The sequence below is a fragment of the Danio rerio genome, chromosome 9 (assembly GCF_052040795.2).
Source record: "Danio rerio strain M-AB ecotype USA chromosome 9, GRCz13ab, whole genome shotgun sequence".
NCBI lineage: Eukaryota > Metazoa > Chordata > Actinopteri > Cypriniformes > Danionidae > Danio > Danio rerio.
Window position 1 is genome coordinate 35,575,781 of NC_141029.1, and position 22,529 is coordinate 35,598,309.

The following is a 22,529-nucleotide window of genomic DNA, read 5'->3' on the forward strand; positions in this document are numbered from 1 at the left end:
ATAAAGACAACAAGATGAATGAAATATCACGTTTAATAAATATAGTGAGATTAGATCCAGCGGGAGATGCTTGATGAGAAGTCCGACTAGCAGAGCTCTCATCTGGGTAGATGGGCTCCAGCGATTGCCAAAGTGTGTGTGTGTGGTCACGTGATGTGCGTTTTCAGCGTTTTGGTGTGGACGGAGAGCAGTTCAGAAACGCTGGGTAAAACGCGAGTGTGAACGCGGATCGTTTTCATTCTAAAACGCCGTTTTAAAACTAAAACGCACTAGTGTAAACGGGGCCTTAGTCCCTTTATTAATCTGGGGTCGCCACACCGGAATGAACCGCCAACTTATCCAGCAAGTTTTTACGCAGCGGATGCTCATCTCTAGGAAAGGGTTGGGCTAAATATTATCCCTTAATAGTAGAAATACTAAAGTTTTTTTTGACCACCCCTTGTCGTTTTAAACAATATCACAACGGCAAACGCATCAAGTATAAAAGCTTCGTCTGTTTCGTGAGGTGCGCATGCAGTCAGCAGTGCGGCACCAGGCGAAAGTATGAATCAGCCTTAAGACAACTCAGGTGTCATTAATGCATTCACAGTCATTAATTTGCTTTATTAATCAGAGGTCGACACAGTGGAATGAACTACCAACTTATCCAGCACATGTTTTAAGCAGCGGATGCTCTTCCAGCCACAACCCAACACTGGAAAACACCCACACACTTGTAAGAAAAAATGATGATGATGAAGAAAATCTCAATGAAGATGTTTATTCAGCATAGCAGTCTCAAAATACATGGCAGTACCTTGGGTTCACTGGAGTCAGAATGAACCTTGAACATTCTTAAACTCAAACCTTTATACTGTTTTTGATGTTGCCTTTAGATGTTAATGAAGTTGCTCCTTGGCTGTTGACCCAGCTGTTCTCCCTATCTCTCCATGTTAATGCAGTTTCAACACCATTGATGAGATGATTCTTTGTGCACCACACCCATCCCCATTCTACAATTGTTACCATTTGATCGAAATGTAGTCACTTTAATCAATGCAGAGACAAGACCTTGTTGACTTCTCTTTTCTCTCATAAGTCAACCCTTTTGGGAAATGAGCATCAATTTACCATTTAGAGTGGAAGTTGGGTCAAGGCAGACTCATTTCTTACACACTCTTGCACACACTTACATACACTATGACCAATTTAGCATATCCAATTCACCTGTGGGGTGACTGTGGGGGAAACCAAAGCACCTGAAGGAAACCCACGCGTACACGGGGAGAACATGCAAACTCCACACAGAAATGCCAACTGACCCAGCTGGGGCTCGCATTTACATTGTATACAATTTACAATTACATAAATAATTGATGAAAATACAACTTTAAATATTTAAAACATATACACAGTGACTTAATACTAACATGATTTTTCTTGTTTGCAGTATCACACAATGTGGTCAGCAGACCTATCTTCTTATCTTATTATCACACATGTAAAAGCAGACTGTGGATGTCGCAGTAAAGTAATTTCATTTGCTTTTCATTTGCTTCATTTGATTTCAGATGAGTATCTTACCTGAACAGTGTAGGTTCTTCCACCAACACGGCTTCTGGCTTCCAGGACCACAGGATTCAGGCCGCTGTCCACCAGCAGCTTGGCGGCACTCAGACCTGGAAATCAGAAGGAAAAACAGAATATATAAATGTGATAATATCTGAAAGATTTGTCTTTGAGACAGACCATTTTTATTGTGGGGACATCAGGAAATAAAGAGAACAAAAAGGGAAAGAAATCTGAACCTGTGTCATCAGCATGGTCACAACTCAGCATTTTGGCTAGCCACTAAGACATACATACTGTATCTCCAAAAATGTAGAGAATGAACTGAGATGTGGTCTGTAACTGTATTCAAACTGTAACTGTCCTGAAAATATTAAAATCTATTCCTGTCTTGACAGCATAGTTCCTGTCTGACTGTGCAGCTACAAATGAGAGTGCTGTCACTGGTTTTCTATTGTGTGTGATATCATGACTGGCCTACACTATAAATAACATCTACTCTAGCTCTATTTGACCTCTTCTGAACAACACAAAAGACACAAAAGACAAGATTGTCTGGCTTGTACAATGTACTAAAAATGGGGAAACAGACTCTAAGATCTGAACTGAAAAAGATGTCAGATGACCAGCCCAGAGGGACAGACTGACATTTTCCTACACCAAAAAGTAGTAAAAAAATCAATTTAAAGAAAAGTACAATTAAACATCAATTAAATTAACCTTGGGGTGTTATATCAGGGTTTCTGCAGACTTTTTAAGACAATTACAAATGAAATTTCAGACTTATACAGGGCTAAATGCTAAGGATTTTTTCAAGGACCAGTGGAAAGGTTTCTACTTTCCCCATTAAAATTCAAATTTAGATCTTTCTAAGCCACATATTTAAAATAATATGTAAAAACTTCAGTTTTAAAAAACAATAAACTTAATTTATTTTGTGTACATCAGTGTCCTCACCAGGTAGCTATAAATATCAGGACTTTTAAACAAATGTTATTGTAATAATCAATAATTAAACCATATGTTTAAATGAATTAAGACCTACAACCCCATATTTAGGTGAATTTAAGACTTTATAAGGCCTAACACTTTGTGTAAAATTTGTAACATTTTAAGTTTAAGTATAAATTGATTATACTTTGAGTTAATAATAGAAAGATAAGGACTCCCTGTATATTTCTATTATAAGCTCAAATGAACCAAAACACTCAGTGTAAAGACTTTTGCAGGACAAGACGAACTCTGTGAATGTTGGGCGTTTTCTTTTCTGTGGAAAACTGCAGGGCTCGACGACAAAGTATTTTTAAGGCAGACCTGGTTTGGCCTGTAGCTCTTACTTGCCCTGCAAGTATTTGACAAGAACAACCACAAACACTTTAATACTACTGTACCACAGCTTAACAGTCTCCATGTCTTTTGGCATACAGCACAGCACAGTCACACAACTAATTCTATCCATATCTTTCTACCAATTCTTTCTTATCCCGATAGGCTGACACTATTGTGCTGACACATAATTTACCCAGATTGAAGAGACATAACCAAGCATATTTTTAAATTACAAAAAAAGTTATTGGCTTCCAATACTTGATAGTGAAGAAATATACATGTCAAACAAAATTAATTCCAGTGACTGGTCATTTAGCTATGCATTAATGCACATACTGTAATGTTGTAAATAATACAAATCACTGAGACTCCTATTTAAACCCCTGAGGGTGTGCAGTGATTATAGTGTAACAGCAATAAACCAAGAGTTTCCTCCAAAGCTCTGTTCAAAACTGAAAGCCAGAAGTGAGAACTAGGTTCCCTGCAAGGAAAAATCACAAGTCAAACATCAATTCATTGGAGTTTCCTCTGTCTGAACACACACACATAAGCACTTCCTCTCCTTTCAGGGGAAGTAAAACTGCTCCAGTGAATTTCTCATGACTTCTTACAATATTCTATAAGTGAGTTGAGACAAAAACTACAGTAGGACAATTCTAGATGCCACTCAGCTACAATAGTAGATAAATATAGTAGATCATCATAAAATCATCATGATATCATTTTTAAAGTATGGTAATTAGTAATAGCAAAATAGTATTTAATGTAATATTCTTTTATATTTATTGGCATTTTACCTTATGACTATTAATATATGAATTTAAAGATTACATGTAAAACTACTGCACATGATTTAGAAAAAAAAAGTATTTAAAACAATAATTGAATAAAAATGTCTCAATTTAAATTTAAATTGCAGCACATCAAAATAGCATTAAATGTATGTTTACTAAATATCAAAAACCCATAAAAAAGTTTAACCTATTTTCTTAAATGCTGTGCGCTTACAGCCGCAGTGATGTGACAATGCAGCTGATGACATCTGAGGCCAAAGCATGACCTTAGGAGCTTATATAATACTACAAACTGCCTTTGATATGTGGAAAAAGTGGCAGCCGCCCAGACAAACAGCTTACACAAACACACGGTCCAACCATCTGAAAGATTCCAAACCATTTAGGTTTTGTATCCAGCAATGACCCACATCATGCAGCGCTATGAACACAAAAAAAGACCCTGCAGATGCTTGCGAAGTCTGATATCTGACAGCTTTGAAATGTTTGTTTTACTAAATAACGTTTTGGTTGAGCGACAGACCTAGAAAGAAATCAAATGTAAACCTCTACGGCTTTGTTCACACTAATGCAATTTGGTTCTCGAATCTAATCTTTCCATTTTGCAAGTGTGAAAATCTGATCTGCTTGTTCAGACAGCGTAGTCAATATTACGTTTCTATATCAGTTACTATAGAAATGTGTGAGCACCCTGTCAAGAGTCTCATACAACATCTGAAAGTGGCTGTCAGTGTGGGAAAAGAGGATGAAAAACTGGTCATTTTGTTTGGCCTCATGTCCATCATTATGTGTTGCTTTCATGCTAAACGCACAATAAGACCAGGCACTGGATAGTGTAGTCCAACATCTTTTTAACATCTTGAGTAGGGCTGGCCGATAAAAGGATACATAATTAAAATAATAACTATGTTAATATATTTTTCCTTTTCCTAAAATTATAGTATAAGGTCAATAAATATTCAGTTGTTTAAATGTTCAAATAAAAAAACAAATCTTCATTCCCTTCTAACATTTCAAATGGGAAATGTATGTTTCTTTATTTCAGTATTGATTGGTATGAAGGTAATAATTTTACAACTTTTATTGATTTCTTGTTTTTAATCCAAACTAATACAAATCTAACAAGATCGCTTTTTAAATTTATGTTGTTTTCTGTTGATACGTGAACTTCACTAAACATTATTTGCAGCACAAATGTCATCAAATAATGGGAATAAGCTTTGAAATCAAGTGTATGGCGACATGGTGGCTCAGTAGTTAACACTGTTGCCTCACAGCAAGAAGGTCACTTGGCATTTCTGTGTGGATTTTGCATGTTCTCCCTGTGTTGGCGTGGGTTTCCAATGGGTGCTCCAGTTTCTCCCACAGTCCAAAGACATGCGCTACAGGTGAACTGAATAATCTAAATTGGGCATTGTTTGTGCGACAGTGTTTGTATGGATGTTTCCCAGTACTGGGTTGCAGCTGGAAGGGCATCCGCTGCGTAAAAAATTGGAATAGTTGTCGGTTCATTCTGCTGTGGCGACCCCTGATGAATAAAGAGACTACGCCGAAGGAAAATGAATGAATAAATGAAATTAAGTTTATTATGAAATATAAACAGTAAATGTGGTTTTCCCTCTCTAATGTGAAATGAAGCAACCATCTCTTCATCTTCACTAGTTTCGGACACAGTTTCGGTACGGTTTGGAATATATGTTCACTAAAAAAAAACAAATATAGCTAAACTAAACTGTCAAATAAAAAAAATGTTTTCAAAGTCAATGATTGCATTGTGCAAAAGATTTATTGAATGTTTACGTTCCATAAGTGATTGAATTCTTGTCAAGTCGAGCACGTTGACATATTTGAGAAATTTCACTTGATTACACATCACTTTCACTTTCATGTAAAAGCATCAGCATCACTAACTTCAGCACTCACTGATAGGCCAGCCAGATTCAAATATGCATAGAGCCGGTTGAGAAAGTAATACAAACAAAGGATTTAGGCAACATTTAAATTTAAATGCAAAAAAAAATAAAAAATTGATCCATGGAGGTTGTACCGAGCAGATCAATATTATATTGAGTATTGCGTCATCCCTAGTCTTTACTACTTATAACACAAAATAAACAAATGAGACTATATGTAATGTCTCATGTAATCTGTTAATTAGTTTTGAAATAAAAATGCCTGTATACACTGTCAAGTAATATTACATTTAAATAAAAGCTATTTTATTCATATAATAATAATAATACATTTTATTTAAAGGCGCCTTTCTGAAAACTCAAGGACACCGTACAATCAACAAGAGCAATAAAAAACAAGAGAAATAATAAAAAATACACAGCAATGTAGCAGATAAATTAATTAAGTATTAAAAGCCATCTTAAATAAGTGGATATATAGTTTTGCAGTGTTGCGAGTTTTATTTGTTTAGAAAGAAATTGTACATCTCTGACAATAAAGAGTAGTTTAAAACAGGGGTTCCCAAAAAGCCCATCACCCCTAAAATAACAACTCCAATGACTCGCACCCACCATTTTGCTCGGAGGTTGTAATAAAGATACAAACATTGCACACAATGGTGCACACACACCAGTAGGAACAATATAAACATGAGCATATTGACAACACAAAAAAGTGCAACAGTCTAACAATTTTTTATAAGCATTATTATATAAATAATATAGCATATTTCTTTAATTTAATATTAACCTCACTTAATGAGAATGGTGTGCACAATGTTTACAGCACAAGACTATTCTTGGTTTAATTTTGAAGACCACCACTTGGAGATCATCCTCTATGTTCAGCCGTGGACTTGATTTTTAATGTATGTGAGTGCCAAAAAGGTGTCAAAGTCTAACATTGTGCCATAAAATCAATCTGCTGCAACTAACGCTATTGCAGTGACGTTAATCTAGCATAATAACCCCAGGGGTTGCAATCCAATGGAAAAAAATTTGAAAGACTGATAGCTTTTTATTTGCATGTGTTTTTTTATGTAAATATTAAATATATATTAAATATATTGCAAGTTAAAAACATTTTTATCTTCTGTAGGTTATTGATAAAATATTTTAATTCTAAAAGTTTAATAACAAATATTAAATTTTTGGAAATCAGCAAGCGAACCCTCCATTACTGTCTCGCGACCCCCCAGTTTTTGAGAACCACTGGTTTAAAAAAAAAAAAACACAATTAACTAGTTATTATAACTGTTAAAAATTAACTTCACATGCATTCACAAAGTTTCACGTGTAATGGTGTAACTGTGGCCTAATAGTAAGAGAGTTAAACTTGTGATTCAAAGGTCAAAGGTTTAAGGTCCCGTCAGGAAATATTTGAATTTGAATTTATTTATTGAATGGGATAGCCCCTCGAGATGAAACATCCCTAAAGGGTCCCTAAAGTATTTGCCAACCTCCACCTATATCCACCTCAATACCACGGCTAAGGTGATTCCCTTGAGCAAGGCACCGAACCCCTAACTGCTCCCACGTGTTCGCGGGTCATTTGGATAAAAGCATCTGCTAAATGCATAAATGTAAAAATGTATGATAATGCATGATAATTATCTATACTTACTGGTAAGAAAGTTGTTATTGAGATTTACTGTGATAATTGTAAAGTTCTGCCCATATTCCCCAGCCCTAAACATATATCCAAAAATAAGGAGGAAAACACATCAATTGCCACCATTTAGACAAAGACATGTTTCATAAAAAGCCTGGTTTGGATTATTTTGGCAAGTGCTGCCTTTTATTCTGTTTTGTAAGAGAAAAAAAAACAAGTGCAAGTTTTTTGTCTGAACAAAGGCAAGGACTAAATGAGCTTATATTTAGTCATTTACGCTGCAGTGAAACCTGATTATTTAAACAGGTGGCTTGAGTAGGAGGAATTCGAGACTCATCCCAAAGAGATGGAGGAGAATGGACTTGTTCCAAGAGCCAAATCGACAAAATCTCCTGTTTCACACGGTCTGCAATTAGCCGACAATCTAATGCTATTATATCAAAGACAGTGCAAACAAAGTCATGCATACTCTTAAACAAGCTAATCTAAAATCTCTGTGATGTGATGAAATATTACCAGACCTCTATGCACGATTATGCTCATTTGTAAATGCTGAACTGAAAATACCTGTAGCTCTCATAAGAGAAAGTTCAGTCTCTTCAGTGCTTGAGAGGGCTGGCTCACAAGAATGTTTTCTTCCTACCAAGGCATAAAATTGTTGGAAAAAGAAAGATGTTGGCAGAAACACAAAAGTTAGCTGTGGTCTTTGTCACTTGAGTGCAGTGCTGAAGGGACCACACTGACTGAACTTTACACTGCCAAGTAAACACAGATGGAAGTGAATACAAAAACCAAAGCTCGCAGTTTGCTAAAAACAACATGTTTTCAATAAAAACTGGAGGCAGTCACAGTAAAAGCGCAGTAAACATCTGATAATATGATTGATCAAAAAAGGGTTTTGTATTTGTCTATAATTTTTGGCCCTTCAAACAGAGCAGATTTTTCTGTTGCGTGACTCGGGTCTGCTAAACATTTTAATATTTGGTCCATGTACACAGACGTTCATGTTTTCTTCTCTTAGTAGGAGTTCACATCTGTGCAAATGCATCAGTTGTTCAAAGCTAGACATCCTGCCAGTTTATATATTGATTCAAGTACTTTCGCCATTCTTTGTCCTCCACCCTTATTCTTCTAGTCCAACATCCAGACTTCAATTTGTCATGTCACCGTTTTATTGTTTTCACATGACCAAGGCAAATGCATTGCGCAAACTTCTCAGCACGAATCATATTCTGCTGCAGTCTTCATTCTTTATGGATAAGTGTGATGCAGAAATTACAACGATGATGATTTTTACAGTACATGCAGACTATCAAATTTAGCCTTTGAAAATGAGAGCAAAAGACTAAATACTGGTCAAAAATACATTGGAAATACAAACAAATAACCGTGAGCAGACAATCTCATTAAAACTGGCCGAGTCAAATAAGCTTAAAAGATCATCCCATGAATCACGATACTGCTACCCAAACACATGAGCTCAGAAATTCTCCTGGGTAAGCCTAGGACACAAAATATAACATAAAATATCATATAAGTGCCATTTGATTCACTAATACATTAGTGTAATATAATAAAAAATTCCATGTCTAGCCATTTTTTATTAGAATTTGTCCTAAATAAAATATTAAAGGGACCGTTTAACCAAAAAATTAAAGTTTACCCTAAAATGGTTCAAAACCATTATGAGTTTCTTTCTTCTGTTTAATACAAAAGAAGATATTTTGAAGAAATTTGAAAACATGTAACCATTGATAGTAGGAATAACAAATACTACAGACATTACAGGTTTCCAGCTTTCTTCAAAATACATTCTTTAGTGTTTAAAGTCAAGTCAAGCACCTGGATTTTGGCTACTCAAATTAAAAAAGCTTCCCAAATCCACATGCAAAGGTATAAATTCAAAAGTTTGTTATCATTTTAAAGAAAACCCTTTGAGTTTTCATAAAACACTGTTGAAAGTGATTTAAATAATTGTATATGCTGTCTTTGTCATAATTAACCCCTACAAGAAAGAGGCTTTTTTGTAAACTCAAATTTAAAAGAGTACCTTTAGGTTCTGTGTGGTCTAGGTTGCTGTAATTAATTTTGGTAGTTCCTGCACATGTCAGTAATCAGAAAAAAATGTCTCTATCATAATCTATGCAAAAGTTATTCTATTCCAACTGATGAGAATACAGAACCATTTATAGGGGTATTGGGCCAGTACGGACCTCTAAAATTGAAAGAATTCTGAGGTCAATGACATCACAGACCCGGTACCGAATATGCAGAGCTTTTAACAGAAGAAATCAATTCATAAAGGTTTAAAGCAAGGAAGATTAAATGATGACAGAAGTTTCGAAAACTATCCCTTTCACTTTGATTTATAGTCCTGGCTTTGCAGACATTAGACTTAGCAAAACTAATTCAGTTTAATTATTTAAAAAAGACTTGAGTTTCACTTGAAAGCATCTAACAGATTAACATCCACCACGAAATGGGAGAAATGATTCCAATGGGATTGTTGAACCGCTCAGAATAAAAAGGTCAAACTTTCTTTGAAGAGCATTCTGGGAGATCAAAGAGCTTGTCTCTGACTGGAAAAGTCACAGCAACATTCAGATCTCTTTCAGCATGCTGTTTTCTTTTCTTTGTTTTGCTTTGCCTTTATACTCAGTTCATTTCCAATCTCCAATCCACACTATTCTTTATCTTAAGTTGCTGGATCTAAATTAAACTATACAATGTGTAAATGTGTCAATGTGTAAACAGCTTGCACAGCAACAAAACCTTAGGCATATGAAAGCCTTTAAACTAAGTTTTAGGCTTACTTTAAGGTCAATGTGTGATGCAAAGTCTATAGTTTCAAAAATACTTTATAATCAAACTACCATAAGAGTCCACAATGAATACCATAATAAATTGAATTGAATAATGCCTTTGAACTGCAGAGCTTGTGCAAATATTTCCATATTGCTATGATCTAAAGCTTCTTTTTCTGCTGTTTTCTCGCCTGTCATTTTTGCTGTGCTTATTTTGTGATCAAAAGCATACATTTTCATTTAAACATTATACTCAACAGTGTTTATGGTGTCTAGATGTTTGTTCTGAGTACAACACTGCATTTTCAAACAAGTTTTACTTCTGTTGTGAGTATATTGGGGCACTAAATTATGTTCAGTCTCATGCACATTATGTGTCGACGAGGGTAAGCTAATGATGAACAATAAGTGCATGTTTGATCTAAAAATTTCCTTTTATCAGGTTCAAAATTACAAGAACTAGCCTAAGATAAAAGAACATATTTAGACATACCCTTTGTTGATGCCGGTTCAATGGGGCATTTACAAGGAAACAAAGTCTGAGGGTGGATGGGGTTTCCATGGAGACAGTACATATAAAGATGCAGTCGCTTGGCAAAGGTAAATCTATACCTATTACCTCCTTGTATTGGCTGGGAACAAGAATCTGCTGTGCACTCTTACTCTAATTGACATGACATAACAAGGTTAGGGTTTTCAATTGGACATCAAACTAAAGGAAAGGCAAGTAAATCAAACAACATACCAGTTTATGGGCCTGATCTGGATCTTATGCAGCATATCAGTTTGTTCTGTAAGAAACGAATGACACACTCTTCTACTAATGCACATAGTGTATGCTGCCTGTGACTAACAAGCAAATAATGGGCACTAAAACTAAGTTTAAAATGACAAATGTTACATTTTAGTTAAGCATATAGAAAAACAAAAGTTGTCTGCTCCTGTTGTCTTCTGTGCATGAATTGGAGTTTTGTTTGATACATTCAAAAAGAGTGTTTTTTTTTTGAGCAAGTCGAATTAAAGGTACAGTTCATATATCTTACTGCTTGTATTAAAGGTCAAAATTGTATTACAAATAATATACAAATATTAATATATTTATAGATTTAATAAAAAAAAAACTCTTGTGTTCTGAAGATAAAATCTAATTATGTATGGAAAGCATTGCCAATGCACCGAGATAACAAATTAAACCGAATCGATGGCATGCTAATCGTAACCGAAACGTGAGACCAGTGTAGGTTTTCACCCCTATCCCTCATCCTCCATAGAAAGGGATGGTCCCAGAATAGGAACCAAAAAGAATCATTAAAATAAGATGACATAAGTTAAGAAACACCCCAAAAACATTTGTTTTGGGCTTTGTTTGCTTAAGTCTCTTGCATCACTTCAGGGTGAGTGTTTACTACAAGCAATGCAATGCTTGCATGTTGGCTGCTGACTCTAATGGCAATACATCATATGGCCCATACAGTATGCACCCTAACAACCTGATGAGGAAAGTAAGGTATATGAGAACAAAATCATATTTACTTGTTTTATATATATATATATATATATATATATATATATATATATATATATATATATTACATCTATTTATATTTACATATTTTTGGTGCACAACATTTTTTTTTTTGAGTTTTGATTACAGTTGAACACTGAAGTCACATGGAATGCTTTGATGATGTTATCGGTTGCTTTTCTGGACCATTGCTGTCTATTAAGGATTAGAGAGTTCCTGGATTTCATCTAAAATATCTTAATTTGTGTTACCAAGACGAGCAGAGATCTCAGGGGAGCTGAACGGCATAAGGGTGAGTAATTAATAACACAATTTTAATTTTTGGTGAACTAATCCTTTAATGCTGATTCGCTTTAGACATACATTTTCTCTCTGCACCAAAATAGGTTGCGATTTGTTTCTTGGAAAGGTCAAGTCTTGAATTACATCAGATTACAAATCACCCTTCATTCAACAGTTTAAATCAAACTGCTTTGTTTACACACCAACCCTGATTAAACCCTACAATACAAACCAAGAAGAATCACATTTAAGAGTCCTTGTCTGTCAGCAGTGGTGGTAATTGTCTAATCACATTATCAAAACACATTAACAGACACCAAGCTGTAAATTGAAGGTGGCGTGGGCCACCTTTAGGCCTGCAGTTTATCCCTCAAGGAATTTCTCAATTAAAATGCTAATGTCAGCGTTGGCAAGTGTCTCATTTAACATTTAACACACAAAAAAAGTAACGTAAAAAGTTTTGTTAACTTGCAAACAAGGAAATGATTCTTATGTCAATAAACAAAATTAAATTAAATACAAAACTATTAAACTTTTATAGTTTGTAAAATTAAAATGTGCATACACAACTACTTTAAGAACAAATAAAAATCTGTACTACTGTGAAAAATAACTGATACATTAAGAATACATTGCATATGCATTGTGCAACTAAAAACAACCCTAACCCTAAATAAAATAAAATATAAATAAATAATAATAATAATAATAATAATAATAATAATAATAATAAAAGAGTTAACTACTTTCATAGAATTGAAGAGAAACCTAAAGATATCATGCACTAGAGCTGCATGATATTGGACAAATCTGACATTGCAATAATGTCAGCAATGATGAAGCACATCTGTACTTCAAACTGTAAACAAACATGCACATATTAATGTTTCTCCTACAAAGACTTTCATAAAATGGAGCAAGATCAAACTAAATAAAGTATAATGGCAGATGTTACTCACATTTTATTAAAATAAATACATTTAATGTACTTTAGCAATTTAAAATGTTTCTGAAATACATATACTCCCATATAAATTTCTGGAGAGAGCAAAATACTTCCCAGGAGCTAAGTTTTTGTCCAGTTTTTGTTTTCTCGAATCTGCCAGAGGCCGCTGTGTATGCTCTTTCAGATCTCAAACTTATCTTGCGAGTGTCATTAGTGCCTACTTTTCTCATATATATCCACCAGAGGCTGCTGTCGACTGACTGACTGACCAATCGATCAATTTCTCCACCCACCCTAAGCCCAACCGAGTGTTTTGAAAAGCAATCCAGAAAAAGAAAACCCCCTGATTTTTACAACATTTACAGATTTTACCACAGTCTCACTCTGTTATTTATTTGTTTATTTTACTTTTTGGCTTCTGTTTTTTGTCTTATCTGCTTTTAGAAACCGTTTATTACTGAACTTGGACCCCGTCATGACAGTCAACTCAAGTCTGCCTCATGTCAAGTCTGTCAACGTACGCATCGAGCTACCAGACAAACTGGTAACAGCAGAAAAGCTGTCAACATGGAGGTAAGCGGTCAGCTGGTAAGCGAGAAAAGGAACAACATCCTACCATACCGAGTGTTTGTTTTAAAGACAGAATGCATGCATGCGTACCTCTGGCTACATAATTCGCAATTTCCAGAATAAAGGGCTACGTTTTTTAGAATGAGCCTATGTTGTAACTGCAACTACAATTTGATACAGATGTAATAGATATGTTTAAAGAGGAAATTAAAATGATTTCAAGCCAATCAAACCAATCCAAATAGATAGATTTAAAAATTTATGACTCATAAACATAGCAAATGGCAACTTTAATCCATTTTTCTGTCTCCATCAAAGCAAGCTCAATCTATTCATATGGTGGAAGCACAAATACAAAAAAAATATCAATGGAAAGAGGATTCACTGGCGAAAACACGTACGTGACATTGAGAGAAGTGCTTGATGTTTTACGCTCTTCTAGGAGCAATTGCTTTCCCTGATAGGCTGGAACATTGACATTCGGATGCATTATTTAATAGCAATTACAGAGAGATCAGCGAAATGGCATGTTCTCCTGGCAACCTCAAGGACAGTTGTTCATCTAAGAGAGGAACAGAGCGGTATTATCTTAAGTTGCATAACGAAGCCAGTCAAGCTGGAGTCAGGCTCCTCTCTGCACGGCTCGCAGGAGAAAAAAAACAGGCCAATGACGTTTATTTATACAAGCTAATACGACAAAGGCATTTAGGTATTCAAGTATTTCCTCAGCACTCGACAAACATTATGTAGCATGTATAAAACAAAGTTCAGATGTTTTAAACATTTACACTAGAGGATTACAGGAGATTTTGAAAAATTAAAGCACTGTTGATTTTAAATGCATCCAAATGTGCCGTGCTCTAAAAATCAATGTTAGCAATTGTGTTTACATTGATTTTTACAGATCCACAGCTGTATTTATTGCTGGAATAAACACCGCTTCCTTCATTTCAAAAGGATGTTGACATTTGAAAATTGCAGCGACACGCCAACTAGAAGTCTTTTATTGTGAGTTGGAAATATTTAGGAACAAGAAACATAGCCACTGTGCATGTCTGAGGGCACAGCATTGAGAAAACAATGCAAATGTTTGTAGCTCATTCTGTCCATAAGCAACTGATTTTAATTTAAATGTTTTAAATGTATTTAAAAATGTATTTTATTTGTAAAAAATTATACTTACAGTATCTTCTGCAATTTTTTCTTACCAAAGTAGCAAATTTAATGCACAAAATTAGAATATCAACTTTATTACACCAATTATAACTGGTGGTGCAAGTGTAGGGTTTGGTGCTGGGGACTATTTTCATTGTGCCTGGTGCAGCCATGGTATTGCACTAAAGTTCCTTGATTATTACACTGCAATAAGAGTAGAGTTCCTAGACATTTAGCAACTTTTCATTTTTGTTAGTCTTAGTACAAGATGCAACTACAAAAGAGTCAAGCCTTAAATAGGAAAATTATTGAAACATAAAGATTGAAGATTGACGTTGTACCCTAACATCATGGGGACATGGATTTTGTTTGGAAAATGAAAATTGGGTTGATGTCAGAACCCAACATCAGGTCAACGTCAATGTCCAATGTCCAACCTAAAAAAACAACCAAATATCAACATGTAATGATGTTGCAGCTTGACGTTGTGTGGACGTTACCACTATGACTATCAGACTTTAGATTTTGATTGCCATACCTGACGATGAATATCAGTATTTGACATCAACATGACGTTGGTTTAAGATGTTGGCTCGATGTTGGATTTTGGTCACTTTCTGACACAACCTAATATCAACCAAATATCAATGTCATTTAACGATGTTTTTGGACATAAAAAAATAACATTGTCCTTAGACGCAGGCTACAATTTTACAACCTGAATCTAACCTATTATTACCATATTATGACATTGTTTGCCTGCTGGGGAAGATCAGTTAAATGAATTCAAAAATGTTAAAATAAACTCTAGGGGATTTAAGCATTTTTTTAATAAATAAAATTAATTAATTAATTAATTAATTAATTAATTAATTAAACAAAGTGGAGTGTTCTTTTTAAAAACAGCATTTTGAAATGTATTTGAAACCTTTTGTAACATTATAAAGATTTTTACTGTCAAATGTGATCACTTTTGCTGCAAAGTAAATATTATTTTTTAATACTGTACTTCTTGAAAAAGCATTATTATTACACAAACACACCTTAAGAAATATGTACTGAGTCAAAAATAAGCTGTAAAACTGGCCCACACAGTCACTCCACACAATTCGCCTGTGAACCTGCATGTTTCCTGACTATCCTGGCTGATTTCCAAAGTAAAAATGTCAAAGTTGTTCAGCAAGAGCAGGACACTCACCAGGAAGCGTCAACAGTCTCCGCAATTAGATGTGGAATTCCTTCCTTCCACTTGCACACCCCATGAGAGCAGCTGCTGAGAACTACAGTACCAGAGCTCCGAACAAAACAACTCCCTAATGCCTTTCTGATCTGAACAGCTTCTCAGTCTCTTCAACTGTCAAACTGATTCTGATAGCTATTTGCACATGTAATGAACAAATTGTGAAGTAAATATTATGTAAAACGTTCTTTTTTTCAATTTGCTTGATATGAACATAAAATTTTCAGCAAGCAGGTTGATTTAGCAAGCGTTGTGCTAAAAATGCATTACTCTTTTTATATCTTAATCAAGTACACTGACAATAACACCAGCAATAAGCAAAATTAGCTCATGGAATGGATTACTTCTTTTTCCAACCAATAACAGAGAGGGGAGAGATCTGTAAAAACAGCTAAATGAAAACAAAATATTTTATCACAACAACATACCCAAGACAATTTGTGCCAGATTCATCTTCTTTGCAGCTATAAGCAAGCCATTTAAAACAAGTAAAGAACTACCTGAGCCATAGAGAGAGAAAAAGAACGTTGCAACAACAAAAGTCCAAAATGTTCAATCATCAAATGATTCATGCAGACTTCAAGGCTCAATCACAATTCTACCCCTTGGTCCTTCCCCTTACCCCTCGTTTTGTGCATTCACGTGAAGGGTAGGGGTGTCCCAATTCTCATTAGCTTAAAGGTGTAGGGCTAAGGGGAAGGGCTAGATAGCCCTTGAAACTGAGTTGAAGTAGTATGACAGCTATAACAGCAGCATGGCTGCACATGGAGGTAAGATGCACAACAAACAAGCATATGTTTTAATACATTGATAACGGTGTTCGTGTTTTACCGTCAAGCTTTCAAAAAACCTACTAAAATAAAAAATGCTAAATTTTGCTATCTGTAGCAACATTGTAGCATCATGACATAGCCAGTCACTCATATTCCAAAAAATAGCTGCATTTCCATCCACATATTTTTAAGCTTATTTTGGAATATTGCATTAAAAAAAAACCCTGGATGGAAATGCCAAGATGCACATACATTTTGAAAATACGCATAAACAAATCATGAGTAATTATGCGAAATGAGTAGAATTAACTTTTAATCCGGTAAGAAAAAATTTGCATAAACTCCAATGGAAACTAATAAATTATAGCATGCGCATTTTGCTTCAACAGATCATGTGATTAAAAAATGGCAGAAATTAACATGTATGTTTGGGTGGCCGATGAGGTTCAAATATTTTATATGTTATATACAAGAAAGAAGTGACAACAATCCTTAATGTAAAACATCAGCGGAACGCGCAAATCTTTTAAGAATTGTAAGCGGAGATGATTTGAAAAGGATTTGACAAACTGTGTACTATTTTGCGTAATGAATGGAAGAGGCTTAAGCAAAAAAACACATGGCTGAAAAAAAAAAAACTTGGACGTAGTGGAGCAGGTGGCAGGAGCACATTTCCTTACTTTGACAACATGGATATGAGTCTTGGACAAAGATTCATTTTCATGTCTCTTTCTTCCATTATAAACAAACAGTTTTATAAAACTTGAGTTCTAAGACGCAAGTAAGTTGTAATATACAAAAAAGGCGTTCTCCTATCACAGCAACTTTCATTTTTCTATTGATATTTGGTGCCAGTTTATCAGGAAGTGACTATTTTGTTCTCTTGGACTCGCTGGATAGAAATGGTGCTTTATTCGCAAATGTTTTATGTGATATTCCAGTTTTGTGCAGAAATTGAATTAGCATCTTTGGATGGAAACATGACTATCGTATCGACAGTAATTTTCCAATTCTGTTGAGTAAAATGTTGTGTGTTTCAGTATAATGCAGCAAAGTATGAATACCTAGTTTTGGTAACAAATTAGGGCAATGGGTGAAGAGGAGATGGGCTTGGTGACTGTTCGAATTTGATTTTGACTTACCCTGAAAGTGGTTGAAAGTAAACACTCTTGACCATTTATGACCCTATTGACATGTTGTCATCTACTTGTGATCAAATCAACAAAAATGAAGTATTAACAGAGCATTATAATACATTACCATACAATAATGCATTCGGTGAACCCTTTCATCTAACACAGGGGTTCCCAAACTTCTCAGCCCACGACCCTCAAAATAACAATGCCAGTGACTCGCGACCCTTAATATCCTCTGAGGTGGTTATAAATCTATAAACCTTACACACAACGGCACACACACAAGTCTACTCATCATTTAATTTTGAAGAACACCACTCGGAGAACATCCATGTTCAGTTGTGGCCTGTATTTATTTTTAATATACGTGAGTGCCGTAAAGGTGTCAGAAAGTTTAACCTGGCGCTATAAAATGTGCTGCATTTGAGCCTTTAATATAACGTAATCACTGCAGAAGTCGCAAAAAAATTAAAAGTCTAATGCCTTTTTATTTGCATGTTGTTGTTTTTTAATGCTATTAACTACTATTTTTTCTTCTGTATGTTAGGGATAAAATATGGTATTTCTAATAGTTTAAATAAATGAATTCGATTTTTGACAATCTCCGCGGCCCCCACTTTGGGAATCACTGATCTAACACTACTTAAACGTGTTTTTCTTCACATTATAAACATGGGGAAATAAAATTGAGCCTGTATTTACAAAAGGGACCATGAAAACAGGTCACAAGAGTAAAGGTGTCATTTATATTGTTTAGCTGAAAGGCATCAGTTGTTTTTCCTCTGTCAAACACAACCCCTGTGGTGCTTGACAACAGACACATATACACATTTGCCGTTGCAAGTTCCCAGGCAGCATAAAAATGAGTTGTCAGTTCTGTTTACCACCTCTGCCAAAGTGCCATCTCCCCGAGCACCTCCAGTGACTTTGCAAATAGTAATTGGATTTAGAGGGAGTGCTGAGTCATTATTAAAACTCCCTGAGGCAACACACTTTATGAGGTTTAGATAGAATAAGAAGAAAGCCCTGGTTTTCTTTTAAGGTCAACAGGTGCAAAATATCTGCATAAGGAGCAACTTTAAAGGCAATTTAAACAATTTACTCATCCTCAAGTCGTTTCAAACCTTTATGCGTTTCCTATTTCTGTTGAACACAAATGATAATATTTTTTAAATATTGCAAACTGGTAACCATTGGCAAATACTATGAAATTCAATTTAATTCATCTTTATTTCTATAGCGCTTTTACAATGTAGATTGTGTCAAAGCAGCTTCACATAGAAAATTATAGTGAATTGAAACAGTGTCAGTCCAGTTTTCAGAGTTGAAGTTCAGTTGAGTTCAGTTCAGTGTATTTAATATTGACTGCTCAGAGTTCAAATGCTGAAGAGCAAATCCATATATGCACAGCTGTACAGGTCCCGAATCATGCAAGCCAGTGACGGCAGCGGCGAGGAAGTAAAAACAAATACTATGGAGGGTAATGGTTACCAGTTTCCAACATTCTTCAAAATATCTTCCTTTGTGTTCATCAGAAGAGAAAAGTTCAAACAACTTTGAAATAAGTGTGAGTAACTGAAGACATTCATTTTTGAGTGAGCTATCCCTATGTCAGGTGCACTCAGTCTATACAACTAAAATAAAAAAGTTCAATATCAGATCATGCATATCATGAAACATGAATGCCACTGCAGGAATTGCATTGCAACTTTGACCTGTGAAGCAATGAATGTGTAACTAGCCGCACACAGCTGACAACGTGTAAAATGGCATGCATGCATGAACAAAAATATTTTACAGGCTCAAAAGTGCAGTTTGTTTAACACTGACTCTTTGAAACTTGGCAGGGAATCAAAGTTCTGATGCTGATAAACAGTTTTATAGCAATGGATTGGTTGATACAGGGGCCATGGCATATCATGTGTGGCCTTGTTACATAATAGTGACTGATTACATTCATTAGCTTTTTTTCAACCTGAGTAGTATGACTGGTTTAGTGCAGAAGCAAAGTTTAAGCCATCAGCAGCCTTATTTTAAAGTAAGTCGGGTGTGGCAATTTGAACTTGAATGTGAGGCTATATCAACTGCTTATAGATGTTTTAGCATTACAAAAACAGTATTAAGTTTAGGCATAAGACGATTACTAGTTTCAAGGCATACTGCGGTTTGGAAAGTCACGGTTTTAAAAATGCAAAATTTTTCTGTTATACTTTTCCTATGGTATATGCATGGTTTCCACTACATTCATTCTTCTGTGGCGGGGCGCCACATCAAAATTCATCCCGCCACGGCTACATTACAGCTTCTCATTCAAAACATTCGGTCATTTTTTAAACAGCGGGTTGTAAATCGCACCAAAAACATATTGAAAGGTAAGTGAATTATAACAGTGCAAACTTTTCTGTAACAGTAGTACTGCTGCGTGTTCTTTGTTTAACCCTTTAAGGTGACGTGCTGACAGACTGACTGACAGGTTCGTGATGCGTGAGGCCAGCAAACACAACGTAGATATCAGTTATGATGAACACAGTTTCCATAATTACATTTTATTTATAGATAAAGGTCTGTGGTTCTGCAAACAATGACTTTAACTTGCTGGAGTTTATGGCCGTTTCACTTTACTTCAGGACGCGTTAATGCCGCTCTGTAAGTCTATTGAAGACATCCATAAATATTCCTAGCAAATCTATTAAATGTTAGAGATATACTCGTTACATAAATGCATTAAATTGCACTTTAGCAGCGTTTATTTTAGATCGCGCAAGACCTTTTGTGCACAGAGGAAATCGGCGCTCAAGCAGAGATTGACATGCTCGTAGGCTATTATATGAATGGGTTCTCGACTTAATACTGCGCCCATGACATTTGTCAATGAAATAACGCCACATGTAGTGGTAGATCTGTGTATAATGCCCAACAGAGTCTGCCGCCACAGCTGAAAAAAATCCTAGAGGAAACACTGGTATATGTAGGGGGTTTTATGTGTTGTAAAGTAATCTGTGTTTTTGAAACTAATGAAGACAGCAGAAGATTTATTTGAATTATTTAGCCAGACATGTTTACTGATCCAAAATATTATAAATGTTTCCTAAATTATAATATATTGTGGGGGAAAAAGTTTTTTTTTTACCCAGACATTTAAAAAGAACATAATTTAGAGCAGTAATACCGTGTAGTGTTTTTATCCAAGGTTATTATACAGTCAGAAACTTATACCGTCCCATGGCTAATTAAGTCACAATGTAATTTATTATTAAGACAATAAACCTTGGTTTGTAGTCTAGAAAGTCTTGGTTAAGGCCTGTTAACATCCAAAACGGTAATTGTAAATATATAATAAATATTTCTGCATCAACACTGATCAAGGATTAGAAAGGGGTATTATACTATTGTAAATCTGTTAAGTAAATCCAGCTTGTAATCAATCTAATCAAACTGTAAATTTAGCCCTTACAGTCATAGTGGAATGGAATTAAATATTTTGAATAAAATTAAATTTTCCCAATACACAAAGGCGTCAAAACTAGCACTGGATCCTTAAGGTAATTTATTACTTCATACTGCATTACTTCCATGTATTTTGTGGCATCAATTCCCATGGTGTAACCAATTGTTTTCAATAGGGGTGCTCTTCATGATTTCGGGACAAGTTGAAATATGATGTGTTGAGTAAAAAAAGCACTGGCAAAAAAAAAAAAAAAAAAAAAAGTCTACAAGCAAAATACAATACAAAATACATACAATATAGCAGTGGTCTCAAACTCAATTCCTGGAGGACCACAGCTCTGCATAGTTTAGCTTTAACCAGTATTGAGTTTGAGACCTATGCAATATAGCAAAAGATAAAACTAAAATAAACAGCTTATCAGGTTTTTCATGTACATAACAGTAGTTTTCAGTTAAATAAACTGAAAACTATAATCAAATACCACTGCATAATGTATATAATATTCACTGCAAAAATATAAAACAAATTATTAACCATTATTGGGCTACAGGGAGACACGATGGTATCATGTTTGCACTCATTTGCCACAATGTAAATACTGTGACTTATTACATTTAGTATTTTTTATCTTACATCTTATATTTTAAGTATTATGTCTATTGTTTGTTTTATGTGACTTATTACATTTAGTATATTTTATCTTGCATATTATATTTTAGTATTATGTCTATTGTTTGTTTTCTCTCTTTTTATATTGCTGCTGGTCTCTGTGTGTTACCAAACAAATTTCATTGTATAACTACAACGACAATAAAAGTTCTTTACTCCTTTACTTCACTTTACTTGAATTAAGTTGTTAACAAAGGTTTGGCAGCAGTACCACACCTCACTTTGTCTCCTTAACCAATCACCTACCCCCTAACAACTAATTTAAGGCTGACCAGCCCTCCTGCACTATTGTTCTCGATCTCTCAAACCTAGCCTCCCTCTCTCATTTTTCTCACTTCCAATTACTAAACTTACAACCCTCTCTTCCATCTTGGGTTGAATTAGGGGGTCCATTAACTCTACCAAAATATTACAGAGATGGTACCCCCACTCTGAGTCTCTGGGCATCATCGTAGGACGCCCGATCAACTTACCTATCTACACTGTTTATCCTCTTACTTCCCTTCTCCTTCATCCCACCGTTCCCTTACTATACCTTTCATCACAACACTAAAGTCTAGTGTGGCGTGGTCCCTGCTGGTGAAAATTCCATATTGTGTAATGTAAATGTCAAAGCCAAAACACTGAAGAGAAACTCTATCAATGTCAAGTCAAACAGGTGGACATAATTATTGGTTATGATTGAGTTTTACTGTTGAGAAACAAGACTTAATTTGCACATCATAACTTTCATTCACCTGTTCAAG

General features: G+C 35.1%; 1 protein-coding gene across 1 annotated transcript in view; it reads right to left on the minus strand.

The window, feature by feature from the left end:
* maoa (monoamine oxidase a) overlaps nt 1-22,529 on the minus strand; it is a 65,153-nt gene that overhangs the window by 39,297 nt on the left and 3,327 nt on the right. Inside the window, exon 2 of the mRNA NM_212827.3 lies at nt 1,564-1,658. Coding sequence (NP_997992.2) covers nt 1,564-1,658 — 95 coding nt within the window. The remainder of the gene's footprint in view (nt 1-1,563; nt 1,659-22,529) is intronic.